At 39.3% G+C, this 21,446-nt stretch overlaps 1 protein-coding gene across 3 annotated transcripts in view; it reads right to left on the minus strand.

The window, feature by feature from the left end:
* LOC136344687 (uncharacterized) overlaps nt 1-20,513 on the minus strand; it is a 48,458-nt gene extending 27,945 nt beyond the window's left edge. The window contains exons 1-3 of one of the 3 annotated variants that reach the window (XM_066292370.1): nt 20,254-20,506; nt 3,957-4,106; nt 3,331-3,676 (exon numbers count right to left, since the gene is read on the minus strand). Coding sequence is in view for 1 of the 3 variants with exons in the window: in XM_066292365.1 (XP_066148462.1) it covers nt 20,254-20,355 (102 nt within the window). In the remaining 2 variants the exon portion in view is untranslated. Of the gene's footprint in view, nt 1-3,330; nt 3,677-3,956; nt 4,107-8,443; nt 8,728-20,253 lie in introns of those variants that run through there. The other 2 variants (XM_066292369.1, XM_066292365.1) reach the window with 2 other exon arrangements.
* Nucleotides 20,514-21,446: the final 933 nt, after the last annotated feature.

The raw sequence follows: 21,446 nt of genomic DNA on the forward strand, positions 1-21,446 counted from the left end.
GAAAATAAACAAAAACGCCCTGCCTGATTAGAGTGAGGAACGCATGCGCAAAGGCCAAACCGCCACCACTCACTTAAAAGTGTATTAGTACTGCATTACTACCGAATTAAAAATGACATCGAAAAACTTGCAAACACGACGTACGATAATGTTCCTTTACCGCAGGCCGTTTTATTTTTGAAATTGATGCGGTCACCACATCAGTATAAACAATTTAATGATTTTACGAAATTGAAGTGGTTGTAGATAATGTATTGCATATAACGCGTATGGTATTTGGTTATTGCCGCCCTCGAGCGATTGCGAATCTGGCCTCGCCGGCTGGGTTCATCAAACTACATTTATTAAAAATGATAAACATAAAAAAAAAACTCAAATAGGCGTTAAAACGGCAGAGGTACGTCTTGGATAAATGGTAAAGAGCCAATGGCTTAATCATCGCCCCCTTTCCACGGTTTACCGCCCACCGCGTAGCTTATTTTAACGATCACCCGTTATACTGTATTAAAATTGAGATATTTAATTTGTGCTATTACGATACTAGTGATTGTGGCGACACCGAACAGCGTCTTGTACGCGCATTGCTACTTGAGAGATTCTTCAGGATGAAAAGAAAAACCGGAACACTAATAAGGTTGATCTACGTTTATTGATTTCCGAAGGCACAGATATTCCTTAGATAAACCGAGTATTAGGGCTACGTAGTAAAACCCGCATCCCGAAGTGGCCCTTAGGCCCTCCACTGCACTTTTTATAAGATCCGAAAAAGCACCCGATGGGGCGTTTACAAAAGGAGCTTTCCTGCTGATGATTCGTCTGCTGAGAGTATTTTGGGGTTGTGTCTGCATTGGTGCCCTAGCCTGCTTTTTAAAGATAATAAATTTAAGTTTCTCTGTCGAGGAACTTCGTTCCCATGAAGAAGTTTCGTAAAAAAATAGTTATCGTGAATTTCCATTGGATATACTGGACACGTCAGTGCGACATAAATATTGAAAATGCGCCTCGTGTGTTTAAGGGTTGATACATTTAGGGCGGATTTAATGCGACGTTTCTGACTATCTAGCGTCTAACTTCTCGGATATCTAATATGATGAATGTTCTGCAACGAAAGAGAAAAGAGATCGCAACTAAATACGTGTGTATGTGCATATTCGAGCAATGCAGAACCAACTTCCATGAAAAGAAAAACTAAAATCATTGAGCACTGAATTATGCGTCTTTGCTGGATCTCTCTCGAGTCTTACTTTATTGGCATGTCAACCAAATTATAATTTTAGTAGTCGTATTCGTATCTTAACTAATGGGGACGGAATGGAAAGTTACTACAAGTGAATCCAAAGCAGCCTTCCCGCCTGGCGTCTGGCAAAACACCCTCGAAGACCCTTTTAAGCCAATACGTTACCCTAAAGAGGAGAAGGGGTCGTTTCGGGCGAATCCAATGTTGCAAAGAACCTTTCTATGTGTCGAGATCCCCTGGAATGCTCCATTTCCATGATTTTCCATAAATACAGAGAGGAACGGCGTTTACACGCCGGGATACTAGTATTGAATTAGTGCGACATACGTGTTAAAACGTGAAATCGCCGAATACGAGTATTCTCGTTCCCAATTTAACCATGTAAATGGAAAGGAACGACCGTCGTAAAGTTTATATCTGTTGCCAAACCGAGAGTAATTCCAAAGAATTAAGAAACAGGGACGTTTCGTAGTTCAATTGGAGTTTCGTAGTATCGCGAACATTAGCCAATAAATTCATTAGTGCTTATGTTTGGTAATTTTCGCGGATTGGAGTGGACTGGATGATGGTAAAAAGATGGGGGAGTTGAATATGAATATTCAGAAGGATAAAATATAAATCTGAATCACCATTCCGATGTGGGTCGGCCATATCTCGTGCATTCAAATTAAAATTTTCACGTTTCCACACTAAACTAATTAGGCCACCCTAAAGCCGGTGGTCGGTCCCTTGGGGTAATTAAATCACGGCAACGCTGCCTCTAGGGGTGTGACGCGCATAGATGTCGTGACGTCAGCGGAGTACGTAAGTGCGCGCGTTTGGCAACGCGCCAACCGGGTCGAGGGCCTTTCCGAGGAGCCGGTTTTCGGGAATCTAGATGATGGAAGTGCATATGCTTAAATCCCTATATTTTTCCCCTGTAATATGCCAATTGTTGTAATTGTTCGGGTTTCAGTCATACCTTTACTGACTCCCTCACAACTCGCAGGGAGAATCTATTAGCCGCCTTCCACCAAAAGGAAAGGCCTATTAAATTTTCATCTCCTCTGGTTACGGTCGCTTCCATTTTCCCCGGTATTCGCAATGATAAACTCAGCCAGAAAACCGCGTTTAACATTCTTGACAACTTTGTGCAGATGTCGATTTTCCAGGAGAGGAAATTTCTGCGTCCAAAATGGTCTGTAATTCAGGAAATGTGGGGGTTTGCCAGGGGCTTCCCCGTAGCGTATATTTACGAGGCTCGATAAACAATTAAGAGAAATATCTTGGAATCCGAAACACGATGATGAGGTGCAAATTACAAACAGACACGATAATTTAGCGGCATTATCAGCAAGGCGAAGGAAACATTTCCATATTTAAGTCGGCGAACGATAAGTTTGATTCAGAATTTGCCCGATACTTCTTTAAGTCCTTGACCTGCTAAGCATTTATTGCTTACTTTTTGAGGAAAAAATTTGCAGTTCTGTTACTCCAGCTTATACGAGTTCATGGTGTTTCCCAACATTAAGAGTGAAATCAAACACTGAAGTTGTTTGTGACAATACCACGAACATTACTTTTTTCTTTTCTGGATATAATTTCAATATCATCGTTTTTTTAACACCTTTCATGAATAATTTTAAAATCATTCTTAAGTGAAACTCATTAAATGATTTTTAACGGTTCGAAAAATTACACCTTTTGATGCAAAGAGAGTTTGAGTTAGTACTCGCAAATTGGCTTGCTTGTGGATTAAAATAAGACTGAATGGTACAAAGCACATAAAGGGTTGTCACTACTAAAAAATAAGCTCAAATAGGCATTGAGATATCAGAGACATGTTTCGTACCACTCAATCCCTTAGATAACGTCAGCAATAGTTAGCCAACGTTAAATGATAAACAGCAAATGGCTTATGCAACGTCCTCCGTTTGCGGTCGACTACAAGTTTTTTTTTGTAATCATCAAACTCATCTTTTCATTTTGACACTAGATGCTAATTATTTACTATTAGAAAGAATTTTATAGAAGAAAATGACTAGAACTTCGTTAGAAAATAGTTATGAACATTTCAGGTACGACGAAACAAGACACGGTACTCCTGTACTTACAGCTGGCACTTGTTCTTCCTCTTGGTGCTGCGCAGGTTGGAGCACCTCGTAGGAGTCATCGGACGAACGTCTGCTTCCGGCGCCGCAGACGGCGCGTCGTAAGGCGCTCCTGAGCAGCGCCCAGCAGAGGCCGCAACGGCGACGCGCGGCGGGACCGCTACTGAGGCGTCTGCGTCCCGCCGCCGCACCGCCCGTCACCTGCCGGCCGCCCGCGCCATCCCCGCAGCACGCCACTGCGCGCGCCTACTGCGATCCCGTCCGGACTGCGCCACTTACGGCACGCCGGACGCCCACCCCCTACTAGGGGCTTACGGCCGCATGGTAAAGCTTGTTTACGGCCCGGGAACTGAAACCAAAGTTATTGCCTCGCTTAACCAAACATAACAACGTCAAGTATATGGTGAGTTGTCAACGTAAATAAGTGGCTTTTGTTATATGGGCCTCGTAAACCTGTAACGATCAATCTTGGGGCTTACGGTTTATGACTCGCAAATCTGACGGATTAAGCTTGCCCTAAATTTCGGGCCGAATTGATGGTTTTATAGACCCGGAGAATGTCGCGACAATGTGATTACTTGAGGGGGAAGTGTAAACAAGTAAATAAGGGAGAACAAGCTAATACATACCTGCGGAAAACTCCTAGGTTCCAATGCGTTATCTCGTTTCAACACAGCATCACTATTACTACTACTATAGCACAACTAACAGTCACATTTGTTTATACGGCCATTTCACATCGCACTTTACATTTAAAACCGGCACGGTGCATTTGGGATCTGAAAGAAAACAGAAAATAAATAAAATGTTGGCGGTGGGCTATCGTAATATGAATGGGGCCTTCCTGTTCATCTGATATCACGCTAACGGTAACGTTAAATGAGCCGTATGTGTGACGCTCAAATTCAATACGCTTCGTGCTCATATTCAACTCCATTCCAACAAGAAAAAAAAAATTAACGGGTAATGGGTTTTGTCTAAAATAAAGTAACGATAAGCGCGCGTTAAGTAAATTATTTGTAGTAATAATTTTGATTTGGAAGAAAGCATCTTTTACCGAAAACTTCATGTTTTCCAATTAGTGAGAATTACGTAATTATTTTGCAAATAACATGAAAAAAATTGCAGTTGAAAATTCGGTGAAATAACTCGTAAACCAATATTAGTTGCCTTTTTAATCGAAAATCATTCTCCAGACAATCATTCTGTATAAAACACAAAACATGATTAATTAATATTAAACAATCAAAACCGCCAAAAAACCTTACGAATCTCAATTTTCAGGCCAAACCATTAAGTTAGTAATAATAAGTAGCGATAGTCCTCCTTTTGCTAAAATAATGATGAAATTAAGCTTTAAAAATTGAAAATCCTGCGGTAAACTGGAAAATTATTAGTCAGTTGTCATTTCATGTTGTTATTACCGCGATGCCCGTGCAAAAACTCCCATAATGACTAATAAAACGCGATGGTTTGCACTGGTTGACAAGTTATGACATATTTACGCACATGGGCCGTTATTATTAAGTTAAAATAATTGAACGGTAGTTATTAAGCTCCCAAAAACTTAACGCACGATCGTTTCGGCACAACAGGTGCGCCAAGTTATCAACACATTTACTCTCTACATTAATAACAATAATAAGAACTAGGATATTAATTGAAAGTATTCAAGAGTTAACTAAAATTAGACGGCTAATTTTATTAACAAATCTTCGCTTATTATGCAATGCACTTGTTTTATTTTCGTCCCGTGAACGCGGATCTGGCCTGCCGGGGGGTCTCAGGTTAATTGTTTTTGTTTGTTGATGAGTTTCAGGTGTAAATATTTAATTATCTAATAAAAGCAGTGTAATTGTATTAATTATTGATCAAAAGCATAGGTATTACGTGTATAACTTTAAAGTCGATTCAAGCAGCTCAATTTCCGATGTATATCACATGTATTTTCCGAGTTTTATCGGCCTTGTTGGAAAAACGCGGGGTTATCAAAATCGTTGCTATTTATACATTTATTGAGGCTAACCCACGCTTTCTGGCACCATGATTTGTTAAAAGGTTAATTTTACTAATTTTTTTGTCGTATATCGCCTGGATATCCGACGATCGAGGATGAAATTTATCGCTCAGCATTTGAATATTTGTCCGAAATGTGACGCGTTTCCCATCGCTTTGCAATGGAAATTGAGAGTGAACATCATAAACTGGAAATCGTTGTTCGAAAGAGTTAATATTTGGAAATTGCAGTGTTATTATTGAAGGAGTTTGATTTAACATCGCCATGGCTTCTCGGGCTTACTTAATGTCGTTAGAACGTACACAGCGAGGGAGCACAAATATTGAAACGGAAAAGTCTTTCATATAATACATAAAAATGGTCCTTTTTTTATCGGAAAACAACCTGGAAGAGGGCATTATTCCCGGGGATTTTTTTTCTGGGACACAGATTTCCGAGGGAATATATCAGCGTGTAAAGATCAAAATCTTACCGCCCCGAGAGCCAGATCCTGACTTATACGGCTTTCGAAAAGATATATGGACTTTCCTGCTGACGAAGATTATCTATCGGGACGCAAAAGGGTGTTATAACATCCCTCAGGGATTTACGGGATATTTTCTAATAGAGCTTTGGAGGGCGCAGCCAAGATGAGAGGAAATTGTTTTTCTAGAATTAGGTCCTGAAACCTTCAAACCGGGAGAATGTTATTATTGTTATTAGCACCAATCGAAACAAAGTTAAACCAGGACAAGGTTTCCCCATGCAAAATTTATTGGCTCCAAAACGAGTGTAGTAGTGGCGCCAAAAAAGTACATCGTTATTATCGGTACGAACGATCGGCGCCGTTTTGCTGGCACTTCGAAAATTAGTTTAAGAGAATAACACTGGTGCTAGTCAACTGGCGCCAATGGTATAGGTGTAAACCCCGCTTAAGTACCTTTTTGTTGCGAAAACATTTCGTTTCAAACCCGTTAATGTGTGGTTTTTGCATAATCAATCAATTATTGACGAGTTTAATTTACTAAGTGGACAATTTTATGACGAACAAACGATACCGGACTTTATTTTATGGTAATTGCGGAGTGGATTTGCGCCAAAATTTAAGTTACGCACGTTTGAAAATTTCAGATTTACGCGGCCTCGAACATACAAATTCGGGCCCCCTTTACATTGAGGAGCACTCCAGGGACGACCTACGCTTGTATCAATTCATTAATACGCCGAAAAATTACGTACGCGTGCCGGGAATAATCCATGTATGTTAACCCGGCGTCAAAGTAAGCTTTTTATAGTCGGAAGTAAAATAAAAGGTTTCGACCCTATTAGGAGCAACAAAGAGGAAATGGCCACACTTACGAGTCAGCCTCGGCGTGACGCGGGTCAGGAAATTTTGGCAAATTGGCACCCGCGGGGGTTCAATGCTAAAACGTGTCCATAGGTAGAGAAATGTGTCAACCAAAGGGAATGTTCTATACCCCTGGATACTGGATTATCTTTGCGGCGAATATGCAACGTAATGTCAAAAATATTGTCTGTGGTTAGAATGGCTAAAATACACCAGCAAAATAGAAATATAAATCACCAAAAATCACATATGACCGAAAATAAGTGTATCCTACATGTTGGCACAATAAAGTAGCAGGATTGTTTTATAAATGCTCTATTAGTCATCTCAACATAACGTTCGCTATTTTCCAGGAATTGTCGCCAGTAATTGCCTCCAATGTGTTGTTTAAGTTGTGGCGATTTATTCAACTTTCCACAATTCCTTTTGTGTATTTTTGTCACTCGCAGTTATTCTTGTTGCCTTCGTGTTGGCGCTTGTACTCGTAACAATAAACTCAGGCATTTTTCGCGATATTTATACAAGTTATTTATAAATTGGTGTCAACAACAGGTAATCGATCGTATATACTTGATATCTCTTCTCCTGGTTTCAATGTGTATATCCGTCGACATAATATTTAATACGCGTTCAATCAATTATTATATCATGCCGATAGCGATGCTAGCCAAAGATTACCATTTTCACTCACGTGTGAGAGGCGCAGAAATGCGAATTAAAATTCAATGGTCACATTTGACCCAAATATCGTGGTTCGCGACTTGGTCTTATCAGCCATTAGCCCATGAACGTGTAAAGGCATGCCAATGTTCAAAGTACCACTTGCGATGGGTTCTAATTACGGTCACGAGTACCATTTAAACTATCAACGAAATTCCGGCCTCTTTTCGCGGTACCAATAGCGATTGTACGCACGTCGATTCTGAGCCGCTTGACATTAACGCATAATTGACAAAACGGTTAGCCAGCCTTAAAAACACTGTTGAAAGTTTTGTTTAAGTACTGCCGGCAGGTGCTGGAGTTGCAACGGCAAAGCACAATCTTCGCGATTGTGCAAGATCGGATTGCAAAGTTATGCAACAATATTTGCATGGTATCTAAAAAACTGGCATGTCACGATTTCGAAACAATACTAAACTGTCTTTACAAAAAAAAATAAAAAAAAAAATAAAAAAATACCCATTTACGGTTTGCGAGTGTGTGTTACCTCACCGTGTTTGCTGTGAATTAACATCAAGATAGATTGTTTATTCCAATATTTATGTGGAAAAAAAACAGATAAAAATTTTAGTGTTTCGTGTGTGACCAAGATTTCCAATTGCCGTTTGTTGGCCTTTTGATTAGGCGGAATGGAGAAGTGATGTTACGGAAAAAACTTGCAGGAACCCTCTGCCCGCTGCGAAACGACTTAGCGTTCGAACATCCAGCGGGAATAAATTTATGCAGGCGATACGCGTCTCGGAAACGTCCTGAGGTGCGCTCAAAGAGCGTAATACTCTGCGCTCCATAACCGTGATGATTTTACGTGAATTATCGGTTCCAACACCCTGGAGCCAAACAGATGACAATCAGTGAAAATAAACGATAAATTCCGTAAAAACAAACAAACGGACCCAAAATAGCAGGTTGGCTCAAATTTGCCGACTAAAATGGGAAAAAGTCGTGGCGGCTGCACTCCGTGCACTGGTGATTTTGACCGTACACAAGCCACCCCCATATCGGGCCAACCGACCAACAGGTTAATTAAATATGTATTAACCCCAAAAACTAACCTAGACAATAGTAAAATTAGAGATCCATGGCCAGCGAGTTTACGATGTTATCCCAACTTAATAACTTAAACACCTTGCACGCGAGCACGCACGTACCGCGTCTCGGCGGGCTGCGATGAAGGCGGTGTCGTCGGCAAACCAAAGGAACGTGCCGATGGGTGGAGGTTTCTTTGAGTTAATCGCCGGACGGGCGTTAAAAATCGCGAATCGTATCAAAATTAGAAGTGAGAGAGATGGCCCGGATCGTGGTGCAGAGGGCACCGATGAAGTTAGACACGTAACTGCCTCCTGCTCGAGCAGATCAGCCCGGGCGGCTAGGCCTGCTGACGGCGTTGCCGCTGTTTACCGAATTTCGGGCAAGTTTGTGTAGTATGTGTGGTGTGGCATTTTTTTAATTTGTTAAAAATACGTGGGCGAAGATTAAAAAAAAAAATTATATATGTGCAATTCGGGCGTTATTTGCGTGCGCTTTTAATCCGAATTAATCGTGATGAGTTGTCCTCCTTCGTTTCGCTCGTCACACATACGAAACGTGCGGGAATAGCATGTTCAGATACAACTTTGATAATTCAGCTCTCTGTCGCACCGACTCAAGTTTGCGGAACGGGAAGCGAAACGGGAAGTTTTTCATTGGACTTTCGCGATAATAAACCTTACATTGTTTATGTTAATAATTACTAAAGATCGGATTGAAAGTTTTTAACGGTTCAACTTTTGTTATTCACTAGATTTTATATTATAAAATTACCATAAACTAGCCTAAATCAGGCATATGTAAGTTAAATCCGAAACAAAGGTGACGTTTCAGCGCACTTTCCAACGAGTGGTGCGCTCTACTGTTTCCGTCGGTTAAAAATAATAATACAAATAAAATATTGAAATAATTATCTGACTGGGAATCCAAACCCCTATCTTCACATCGTAAGGGCACTGAAGCTATTACGCTAACGCTTCCGTTTCATATAGTAGATTCACGCGCGATTACTTTTGTAATAGCTGGCTAACCGATAATTTTGACGTGTAACGCCGACTAGACGATGACTTTAATTGCGTAACGCCGACTAGACGATGACTTTAATTGCGTAACGCCGACTAGACGATGACTTTAATTGCGTAACGCCGACTAGACGATGACTTTAATTGCGTAACGCCGACTAGACGATGACTTTAATTGCGTAACGCAGACCGAGCACTAATTTCAACGTTTTGCTAAATGTTCTGCCTCCCCTGACCCGCAATAGTGCGTTCATCGGACTTCAATAAAATTTGATGTTTGCTTTAAGAGATTTCACGTTACGGAATTTTCTGCTCTTTAACTAGTCAGCACCTAGTACGTTACGATTTTAACGCACTGACGAAGGGTGTTGCTCATTTCCTGCCTCTCATCCAATTCGTGCAACTATGGATGTTTTTGTAGGTAGTCGTGGGAAAATATTTTACGCATCACGAACGGTGAGGGCAAATTGAGAGCAGTCAGACAAATTGGATGCCTCGCTGCGCCCAGCCTCGTTTATTACCGATCAGTACAACTTCCTTCCTCACTACTTGCTCTTGATGCTTAACATGGGTGATCGTTAATAAACAAAACCTCGCAGCTGCCGGTGAACCGTAAACGTAGGACGTTAATTAATCCATTTGCTCCTTACCATCGAACATCTGACTGACCGCAGGGTAATAGATGAACTTATCCAAGACATGCCTCAGATATTTCCACACCTACATGTGTGTGTTTTTTTTTAAAGATCGCCAATTACTGTTTCCTAAATGTACGCATTTTAATAATATTGTAGAGCAATAATGAAAATGAAATTCGTAAGAAAACTAGAAACTGTGTCATAGGAATATTTTCTTTTATTTTACTTGGGAGTAACGGCTCATGCCCAAGTCGGAATTGTTGAAGTGGTGGCATTGTACACTATTCCCAGTTGAGAGTAACTGAGAATATCTTTCTCCCTTTATTAAGGGCTCCGACGAAATCTTATCAACGTTTCGGTAACCCGGTTACTGGCTATTGCTCAAACGCTCAATTCAATAAATCCCTGTTTTTCTCATACGTGTCTTTTCTACTTTTCCCTGTTTTCTCGAGTTTGAGATTTATTTTTTTTTTGGACTTAAACATACTTTTTCGTCTTATTTGGCAACGTCGCAGAGGTCTTGGTGATAAAGGAAAAGCCGCTTACATATTATGTACAAACGCAGACCAGACGTTGCAGCTCGCCTGCTGCACTATATAGGGCATGTCCTGTAGTCCTGTAGTTGCAATTTAGTTACTTAACTGTTTCTGGGCTGTTTCACTTATTTATTTACTTACTTATTCATGGGTCGGGCCAAAGTTGTATCGCTATAGAAGCGGGATTTTTTTTTACTCGTTACACCAACCAATGCTGATGAAAGTTAAGTTCGTGTTTGATCAGATTTTTTGGCCGTTAGGTCAGCGTCACTGTAACAATTGTACTGTAAACAACGCATTATGTGACAAACAAGAAGTATCTCGATAACCGCCTCTATTCACATTGAGGCCATTGTAGCAACTTGAAACTGTTCAAACAACGTACTTAACATTACTCTACACTAATATGACATTCCAGAGTCTACGATTCGCCCTTATAAAACGGGCTGCCCGTCATGGTGATAAAAGAGCTGTCTGCGAGATGCGACATGAATAGTCTCTACGTAGATATGGTATTTCTATATCCTATACTCTACGTATCGAAAATGTAATGGTAGAGCGACGTCTATCCATGGATATTACACAATATGTTACTCTCCGGAACAATACTGCACCGTGGAGCAGGACGTAATCGGGCAACTTTCCATGTAACTCAAGCCGCTTATCGACAAACCAATATTTAACGTTCTGACGCTAATGGAACGTAGCGCTTTAAACAAGAAATAAAAAAAAGTGCTACTTTATATGTCACACGAAGAGCTGGCTAAGCTGGAAAGCAAATTTTCGAGTAAATCTTGGCCGGAGCCAACTTTTGCCCGCTTTTTAGCGACCATAAAGTTTATTAACGCAAGGATCAAAGTTCCGAAGTTACTTTAATCCAATTACCGACGACTTTAACTTCGCAAATCCGAATCGATTTTTATCTTTGAAATTACACGAACCGGCTTATGTATTAGTAAAGAGAAACCTTATTTCCGAATTGGAAGTCGTAGAACTTTCCTACGAATATAAGCGTCTAATCAAGTTGAGATAATTGAGAATGCGTAGGATTCACAGCTGAGCTCGATTGATGGGTATCAAATCCAAATTCGAGAAAACTAAAAAACTTCCGGTCTCTTCCTAGAGCGTTAAAGGGCACTTGAGTCTTCTCGAAATTCGAACAATCTCAATAATGACACGTCACTTTTGGTACTCTTCAAACGCTTCAAGCATCCGTTCAGGTCACTCTCTGGATTCCTTTATAATTCCCAACAGGATTTCTCACATTTGGTCTCGTTCCGCATAGTCACAGTGACAGCTTCTAGGATTTGACTATGTGGTAGTAAATTATCAGGCGAGTCTGATTATTAGAATTGATTATTGACGTAATGGCATTACCGCCCCCTCAGGGGGATTGCTCGCACAGATTGAACATTTCAATGCCCATTACATGACAAATATAATTACTCTAGCGGGGCAAATTTGCTTACGTTGACTTCGAATTATCAGCCCGTGACGTTACAATCGGAAAAACGTCGAACTCTCGTATGGACATGGAAAAAGTAGAGAATCAACCCGATGATCGAGCTTTCAGTGTCGACTCTCCATCTCCATTCGACTCGTTAATGACATTTCAACATTCTTTTTCAACTTCCAACGGTTTTAATGTGGTCCATACACAATTCGACCCTCCTGGCTGTTGCGATCGTTTCAGAAATAAAATTCGTGATATTTATCCTGTGCAAACATCTAAAATTTCATTTAACCGAAATATTCGAAAATTAATCGGTTTGATTGCCAAATCGTACACACCACGTAAATTTGAAAATTGAATATTCAAGCGATGTACCTACTCTCGATCGTGAACGGAATGGAATCCGTTATTTGTTTGTTTAACGTTATGCGCGGATCGTGTAATTAATGTAAAATGCAAAATATTTATCACACCCCGTAGTTTTCGATTGTTGTTCAATGTACCGCGCCGTTATAAGTTTAAGAAATATCGACGGCCGAAGCTGGGAAAGTGTCAAAATACGTCCTTCCCCCCTCCCCCGTTCTTCCAGAAAATTTCAAAAATGTGGGAGAGCAGTTCTATATCGTGTATGACTGATGGAGTTCTAACGTGAGTTTGAATACGACACGTGAGGATCAGGAGCCCAGGGTTCTCCAAAAACTCCTGACACGAAATCTGCAAACGTGTACATCGCAATTCCACACACACACACACACACACACACACAGAAAATGCCAATAACTTCTCGTCTGAGTGAACACTGTAGTCAATAGCCCTATCGACTAAAACACCATAAACATCCAGTTTAATAAATAATCTTTTCAACAATAATAAATGTCAAACTTTTGTTCGGTTTCAATTAAGTTTAACAATTTTGCAAGTGAAAAGTGACCTTACGGCAGCTATTTTTAAACACAGGCCGAGTTTTACCAGTCTGCCCATTTACTATAAAGGTTTTCCTCAAGTTCCCAGTCCCAGCTCAACCGAAACTAACCTGAACTGAACCCTCTTACCTGTTCCTGCCTCAACTTCGCTAAAACCACCTGAGCTCTGGGAGACAAATAATATTCTGTTTGCGGAAGCAAAGCAAAGGTCTTCAACCTGTGTTAATATCTTTGGCAAACTCTAATTTAAATTCCGCCCCCCATTTAAGGAGATTCCCGAACCGAAACAATGCCGTTCCATTCTAACGTAATAAACCTGGAAACTGAGTTTTTTAATTTCGAGAAAAACAAATATTTCTTAATAACGTTTTATAGTGCTTAATGTAACTCTCGAGTCGTAATTAGGTTAGAAAAAAATCAAATTTTAATCTAATTACCGAGAGAAAATAAGGCTACTTGCTTTGAGTTATTTTCTTCACTTTTATAGGCACAGGGCGTGATTCGTCGGATTTATCTTGGTGAGAAAATTATCGAGGGGCCCAATGATCAAAATTATGTCTGAATTTGCGATAGCAATCAAGTCATTAAGCTTGGGGTTAATAGTTTGAGGCTTTGGATGTACTCAAACAGGGGATTTAGGCGCAAATCCGGCCCTGCAAAATTAGTCTCGCCGGATCAATATTCCCAGCGATCCGATGCCGATGCTGAGGTTGAACACTTGAAGCCTCTCATTTCTTTACTTTTCCATCTCGTTTCATCCCCGGGAAATTTTATGCTAAACTCTCCAGTTTTTCAATAAGAATGGTCAGGAGAATTATTAATTAGTTTTTTCTTACCTCTTTTGAGTAAAAAGGCATTTTATTAGCATTTTAATAAGCTAAAAGCGTCTTTCACAATATTTTTCCTGGGCATTTGTGTCTGTCTGATACATTTAAAAGGCGATACAAAGGACAGACAAAATCCCATAAGTTGGAAAAGAAATTAACCAACGCGCGTGAATGGTAGAATATGAAACTTTGGAATTCTGGTTAAAAGATCAAGCCATTTTCCATGAAGATGTTGTTACTGTGTGACTTCAGGAAAACGACTAGCTTAAAATCGAATTAAAGTTTGCCGAAAAGCTGCATTCACGAGATTGGAAACCGGTTTGTGATTATTTAACCCGAAACATACACTTTAATCTGGAAATTCTGGAACTGAGTGCACGAAATTCAGAACTGACCTGTTTTCATATTACCACCAAAATTTCAGTCTGAACTGAAATTTCAGGAACTTTCTGGAATTTAAATGTGTCATGTTCATCTCTATGAAAGGTTCCCCCGTATATTTGATACTTTATGCAAAAAAACTGGTTTGAGACTGTACTCAATTCTGAAGAAAACAATTTTAAGAGCATTTCAAAGCATAGAGGCCATTTTAAATATTTTAGTCCTTATCTTTTGAAGTTGGAAGAGAATATTATCTGAAGCCGAATTAAAGCTCATTCAAAACTTTTTTAAAAGCTAAAAAAATAAAACTGCCTTAAATTTAATGCATTCGGAGATTTCTTGAAATTCGCGTCGTTTCCACAGAGGTGTCATTAGGGTTAATATTTTTTATATATTGTGAAAGGAACTCGTTTAAACCGGATTTAAACCTGTTAAAAACTGCGCCGATGGCACTCGCCGAGAGTTCGCCTGCACACGCGATTTATTGTTAAAAATTAGATGATAAATTTGGTTAACCGATAGATTGAGTTTAAAAGTGAACTTTCATCAAGCACATTAGTGCGAGCACTCAAATAAACAAAAAACAAATTTGACTTGGGAGTATGCCCACGTTCGTTCAAAATATTTCAAAATGGTGTCTCATCGCCATTTTGAAGCCAATAGCTGCCACTTCGACGAAAGCAAATGGATGTCAAGTTAACGGGGCGAAAGGGACCTTTAGATAAGATTGGTATATTATCTGGAAAATGTCAAAGTCGAAATGCTGAAAATGGCACAGCATTTGAAGGAAATGCAGCATTTTTAGAAGTGGGATGCAGGACTCCGGAGTCACCCACTGTGACATGACAGTATTTCGTTGCCTCTTGTGGTTTCGCAGATGCGTCTTCACCGGGTGAGGGTCTATCGGGCGATCATTCCCAAACTTGCCGTCCCGCAAATACGGCCCTGCACAGTGATCCCCGTTTCTATTTGTTCTTATTACATGTAATTTCGTAACTGCTTCACGAAGACCTAATTTGCGCATTTTGATTTCTGCAAATCAATCCGGGTTCGCACAATGCTCAATTAGCGAAATAATAACTTTCGGTACCTCATCCAATCAATATTATTAGCAATTAGCTAGTCGCAATGCAACAATTAATATTCACTCCGTCAACACACCTTAACAATAAATCTACTATTTTTAACAACGGTGACTTCAATGATACGGCATTTACCACGGTACTGCTTGGACCACCCGAGAGTACCATTTCATTTCTATCTTAAACGGGCCTTTAGGGGAAACTCAGAGAATTTGAAGTGGTCGTACGTTTTTATTAAAATAAATTAGAGAATCTGTTGGCGACATCGTTTCGATACTTTACGAGCGTGTTGTTGCCAAAACTCGCCAACAAAGATGGTATCTCGTCACCCGTTATTAAAAATTGACGTCAGTGGCGACGTAAAATTCAAAATGAAACTCCACGAACAACTACTTATAAGTACTTTTCTTATGTAACATATTTATAGGAGTCGTCTTTTACGAGTCTTAGTCGAACAATCGTCGTAAATTACACTGCAGATGCCCCCTTAAAAGTATGTTGGAACACCCTTTGTTACGCATTTGATTCGGAGACGATCCACAGAGAAATTGTGAAAGGAATGTCAAGGATAGAGCGAAGCTAAATTGGCCGATGAAAAGTCAAATTTTCGCTATTTTTAATGTGATCAAGCCGTTATAAGATCACATTCCATAAGTTAAATATACCTTTTTTTAACGAGCAACGGCTTTCCGCTATTATTATTTGCCAAACAACTTCTGGCTGTACACTAAAACATCCAAAACCTTTGTACTGTACATACATAGAATAATTCCAATACTCCGCTAATACCGGAAAATGTCGATAACTTTCCAATCATCGGCCATTGCGGGTTTCCAATCGGTCGCTATTAGGAGAACAGCAAGGCAGAGGACCAACCGATATTCCGGGATGTTTTCCAGGAAAAAACTGGAAAGCGGGAATTGAAGTTCAATGGGCAACGAGGCTTATGCAAAGAGGTAGGAGCTCTGGAGTTGCTGAAATTGCCGCGGGACGACTATCTTTGGTACTTCAGTTATTTTGGGATCTGTGATGGGCATGGATTTATGATAGTTGGATATCTGCGGTTTATTACTGCGCCTAATTTGAAATGGGAAATTGACGAGTACCCTTAACGGAATTTAAGAATAATTTTCAAATCTAAAATATTTTGCAATAAAAGAGTTCGCAGCAGAGCTCGTAGGACACAAGTACGTCCTCGTCGGAACTATGCGAGCTCTAATTACAGATTTCGGCTTTGTAGCTCGCAATGTAAAGTGTTCTCCAAGCTTTGACTCTTTCAGAGAACAGAGGACAAACGATAGGGAAATAATTTGAGGAATTTTTCGAATTTTTAATCTGGGTTTGGAGCTCTTTATGAGGGAAAATATTGTGGCAAAATTTGATCGTGTTTGTGTTGGTATGATAATATTTTCTGAAAATCTTTGTGCACGTCACAAAACGCAATGCAGATAGAAGTGGAAAGTGAATTCAAAAACCGGACTTCATGCTCAGGACCGGCTTTACGGGATGGGGGGCAGGGTGGCGAACTTTCTTGGACGCAGGAGTGATTAAATTTCGTCCAGGGCCCTAGACTTGTTAAGGCTAGCCCTGTTGATTATGTGGGTCTGCGCCAAATTTTAGATGCATTACACATTAAAGCGAAATTTTAGGTTTTATTTGGATTATTAAAGGACGTTTATGTAGAACACACTACATTTAATAGTAATTTTGAAAGGGCTTTACGACCGTTTATATAGATCGTCCGAGGAATTTCCTAATTTGTGAGATATGTTAGAGGCGGTGGTTTTTCCGAACTTTTTGAGATATTTCGGTTAAAATTTGAACACAATTTATGAAAGAAACCTTTTGTTAGCAACGGAAGCAGAAGATTAACCCAGAACGATAATAATAATAATACAATTTAAAGAGTAATTCAAAAGGTTTGGAAGGTTCAAAGCGACTGATGTCAAACTTGCGGTAGTTTCAAAGGTGTTTTTTATGCAAATTTTATATTTACGATCTTTTTTCTGGTTTTAAGCATTTTAGGATTTAGCAAAAGGTACCTGTAAAAAGAAATGAAAGAAGCGTATAGTCTACGGAAACACTGACCATCACGTGACTCATTACCTTTGCCTCATGGTCATCCATTCGAATAAATAGAGATTAAGAGAGGAAAATCGTGACGTCATGGTCAGTGTCGTAGATTTTACTGTAATTCAACATTCATAATCAATTTATTTAAATAAGTGACATTCAATTTACAGATAGTAAATATTTCCAAGAGAACTATGATAATAGATAAAAAATTAATGTTTATAGAATAACAAACAGCTTTATACCAACTAAGCATTGTCCCGGTTTCAATCATTCCACCACACTGTGAGCTTTTCTTTATCATTGCACACGGCATTCAAAAAGTTGATCCTCAAAAGTCCCACGTACAAATTCTGATCAAAATCGCATTTGCTGAAGTCCCTTTTCCCCTCTTTGATCAGTTTATTCACCTTATCAAGATCCGACATTCGCATCTGCTTCTTCTTTCTGAAGTCTCCCATCATGGACCTACCTGGAGCGTTGCGTTCAACCTTTAGTTTACTGTGGTTGTGTTTTCCGATCTTTTGCACTATGTTTTCATCAAAGGACGTGATCACTTTCACACGACATCCAGGTACACTGCATAAAAACACACTTCCTCCTTTGGATTTCAGATAATAATGATTGTACATTACACCATCTACTTTAATAAACTCAGTTTTAGAAGACGAAGAACACGTTGTGTTGCTAGCCATGTTGATGAGAGCAAATACTAGACAAGAATGATTAGATGAACTAAGGGGTAGGTATAAATACAGAGGTAGTAGTCAATTTTTATGACTATAGGTAAAATAGTAATTTTTCCAGGCCTTGAGCTTGAATTTTATGGCTACACCCTGCCAATAAACCTTTTTATTTGCAACAATACCGAAACATTCTAGAATGGCTAAATTCTAAGTATCTATTAGGCCGAGTTTAGGCCGATTTGGTCGTGCTCCCCAAGTGAGAAGGTACACCCTTCTTAACTGTTTTCTTTGAATACTTAGAAAAATATGCATAAATCCAACGGTTTGATAGGATTTCTGTTCCGTAAGCATAATGTGCTAGACACCAAATTTCTGTTCAAGAAATAAATGTTTGAATTTGAAGTAGTTCTCATACTAATTTGAGTGGCCAATTTCTGAATTTTCTGATATACAGGGTGTAACATATCGTCATGGAGACATTTCAGGGGGCAATAGTTGTCTGCGAAACAATTGGTCAGAAATGCACTATTTTCGATATACAGTGTGACAAGATTTGACATATGCGGTTTTGACCGCGGAACCATTAACATTTTTTTAATTATTTTGCAGAATACTATCGTCCCCCGAAATATCTCCATCATAATATGTTACACGCTGTATATTTCTATGGCCGGTGTTCATAACTGGCGTCTATTGATTAGGTACATGCCTCACTTTCCCGAATTCTCACGAAGCTAAGTTCCATTGTTGCACCTAGACGAACAAAATCAATCGCATGTGTTTATTTCTGCATGAGTTATCATTTTTTCCTTGTTTATTTTTGTTTTTTCTTATTCTTTTTCTAAAGCTTTAAAGACGGTGATAGGTGGTTTGTCACTAAAGCGCTAACAAGGCCATTCGTCCAAGCCCTTACTAGAGAGCGAATGTTATTTTCAGCTAGTGTTAACTATGGTTTAAATCACGTGACTTTTTACACACGTCCAAGCGTCAATCACCAGCGATGCCACATCTTTTTAAAATTAACATGTAGCAGATTATTTAAGAACTTGGGCATCGTATCAACAAAAATAATAACACCGAAAATAAATAATCAGAAACATTGTTTTAATCCTCAAAAGTACAATTTTTTACTGCCAATGTTGATAAACAAAGGGTGCCACGGTTAAAGTCACAAAATTGAACCAAAACGTCAATAAATTTAGCGGCAACCGTGCAAAAAAATTGTGTTATGTTCAGACTTTCACATATAGCTTTATTCTTTTTTAGCATATTAAATTTATATGACTTGTCATTTTACGTAAGCCGACTCCCAATCGTTACAATAAAAAGTTACGTGATTTGAACCATAACATCATGCAATTCCATGGCAACAATGGCCTTTACTGCTGTATGAAACATTATTCCTAAAAATCAAAAGAAGTTATATATATATTTTCAAAAATATGAGGTAAAAACTGATTTTGCAATAAGCATTATTTTCCAATTTTTGCCTGATGTGTTTTCTTTTTCATTTTAGTTAATCTCCCGGCGCACCCGAAAATGACGTCATAATCTACATATTTTCCCTTATGGATATAATAATTTTGAAACGCTTTCATGTATAATTTTAAACATATCAATATGATTAAAGTCATCTCTTACAGTTTTCGATACAATCACGTTAATCTTATCCAGGCCTGACACTGTGGCTAGGTACAGGTACTAAACATTAATCCCAATGCGAACTCCGCTGTTTTGCGTAAATTCAGATTATTATGGCATTCTACAAGATCGTTAACAATTTTGGCCTTACTTTGGGTCTTGACTGAACACTATCATAAAGTCAATTCGACCCAGGAGGTTGGTTCAATAACAGGTAGTACCGTTGTCACGTTGGTTCGATGAGTCAATTGTACCTATCCTTTCCATGCTGGCATGTTAAAATACACACCCTTGATGGGTGAAAAATTGTCGACTTTAAAGTTCAATTTACACCCCATATCTGAGGAAAACTCAACTTGTAATGGTTTTTTAATTTAAAAGGAGTAATTCGTATACGCGACACATAAACTGAAATGCTTTTTCAACAGGTAGCTGAGTCAGTATAAGCTCGCTGAACGGGGGTCGATGACCCGAGTATAAAAGCCGCCAATCAGCTATCAAATTCGTAACCGTTTCCCCCTTAAGTTTTGCTTGGGGCTGTGGATATCCGCAACAAAAAAAAACAATAACTCACCTGAATTTCGGGTTGAAGTTGTTGTTGGGAAGGCCTTCTGGGAAGCACGGCGATCCATTTTTCGCTTTTCTTGAAAACGGCACTACAGAGAAAGGGCAGCATAGTCAAAAATCAAAACCCGGGGACTACGCGGTCGGATCATTTATAAAAATTGCCGACGGCAGTTCAACAGACAACAGAAAAACGCCGAATACAAGAGGGCGAAAAACAAATGCTGTATTCCGTTTCCGCCATTTCACCGGCACGGCACACTACGATTTTTTGTTTATAATGTACTGTATGCCGATCTGTGTTGCCGTGCAACGTCGCCAGGGGGCGGTAGCGTGCAGGAACACTGCAGGAAAGTAGAAATTATGCTTTGCTGCTTTTCCCCTGTTTCCTGTTTCGTTTTGCTTGCTTCTGATCGATAATAAGTGAACACATATACTAAAGATATTGAGAGATTAGCGTTAGAGACCTGAGTTTATACAGAAAAGTTTAAATGCATGCAAGGAGAAAGGGGAGCAACGCTTCATTAATTGAGTTTTTGCCAAACCAAGGTATAGCTATGAATTAATTTACTTTTAGAGTAATGTCGTAAATTTGTTGTTTAACGGAGGGTAATGGTTAAAGGAAAATCTTGCAATGGGTGGTAAATAGTAAACGTAGGGCGTCGATTAAGTAATTTGCTGTTCATCATTAAATAGTTAGAAGGTAAATTTATCCAAGATATGCCTTTGGCAGTTCAACGTTTACTTAAGGTTTTTCAAGGATCACCCTTGAGATAAAGTGATATCGAAATGATCGACATCTACCTACAAACTTAATAAATGTCTAAAGAATCTTTAAAAGGAGTCACTGTACTTTAGGACCCTCCTCTCTATTACATATAAATCCCGAAGTATCAAGCCTATAAGAGATAACGAACAAACGCCCTTCGTAAAAGTGGATTTTTAGGAAATCGTTAAGCTCCTTGCGGTTTGTCAAATATTCAGGCTTCCGACAAAGATCTGCTTACATTAAAAAGACATAAACGTAAGAAAATTATTTCAAACTTTCTTGACAATTTGCCGGATTAAGACTCCACGAATACGTTAGAATCTACATACATAATATGACAAGCATATGGAAAAAAACAAAAAGATCTGTTTTTTGGTCGAAAGTGTGAAAAGAGGCAGCATGTAATGAAATTCATTCGAGCCTAGGGTATGGGT

Source organism: Euwallacea fornicatus, chromosome 17 (genome assembly GCF_040115645.1).
Source record: "Euwallacea fornicatus isolate EFF26 chromosome 17, ASM4011564v1, whole genome shotgun sequence".
Classification (NCBI taxonomy): domain Eukaryota; kingdom Metazoa; phylum Arthropoda; class Insecta; order Coleoptera; family Curculionidae; genus Euwallacea; species Euwallacea fornicatus.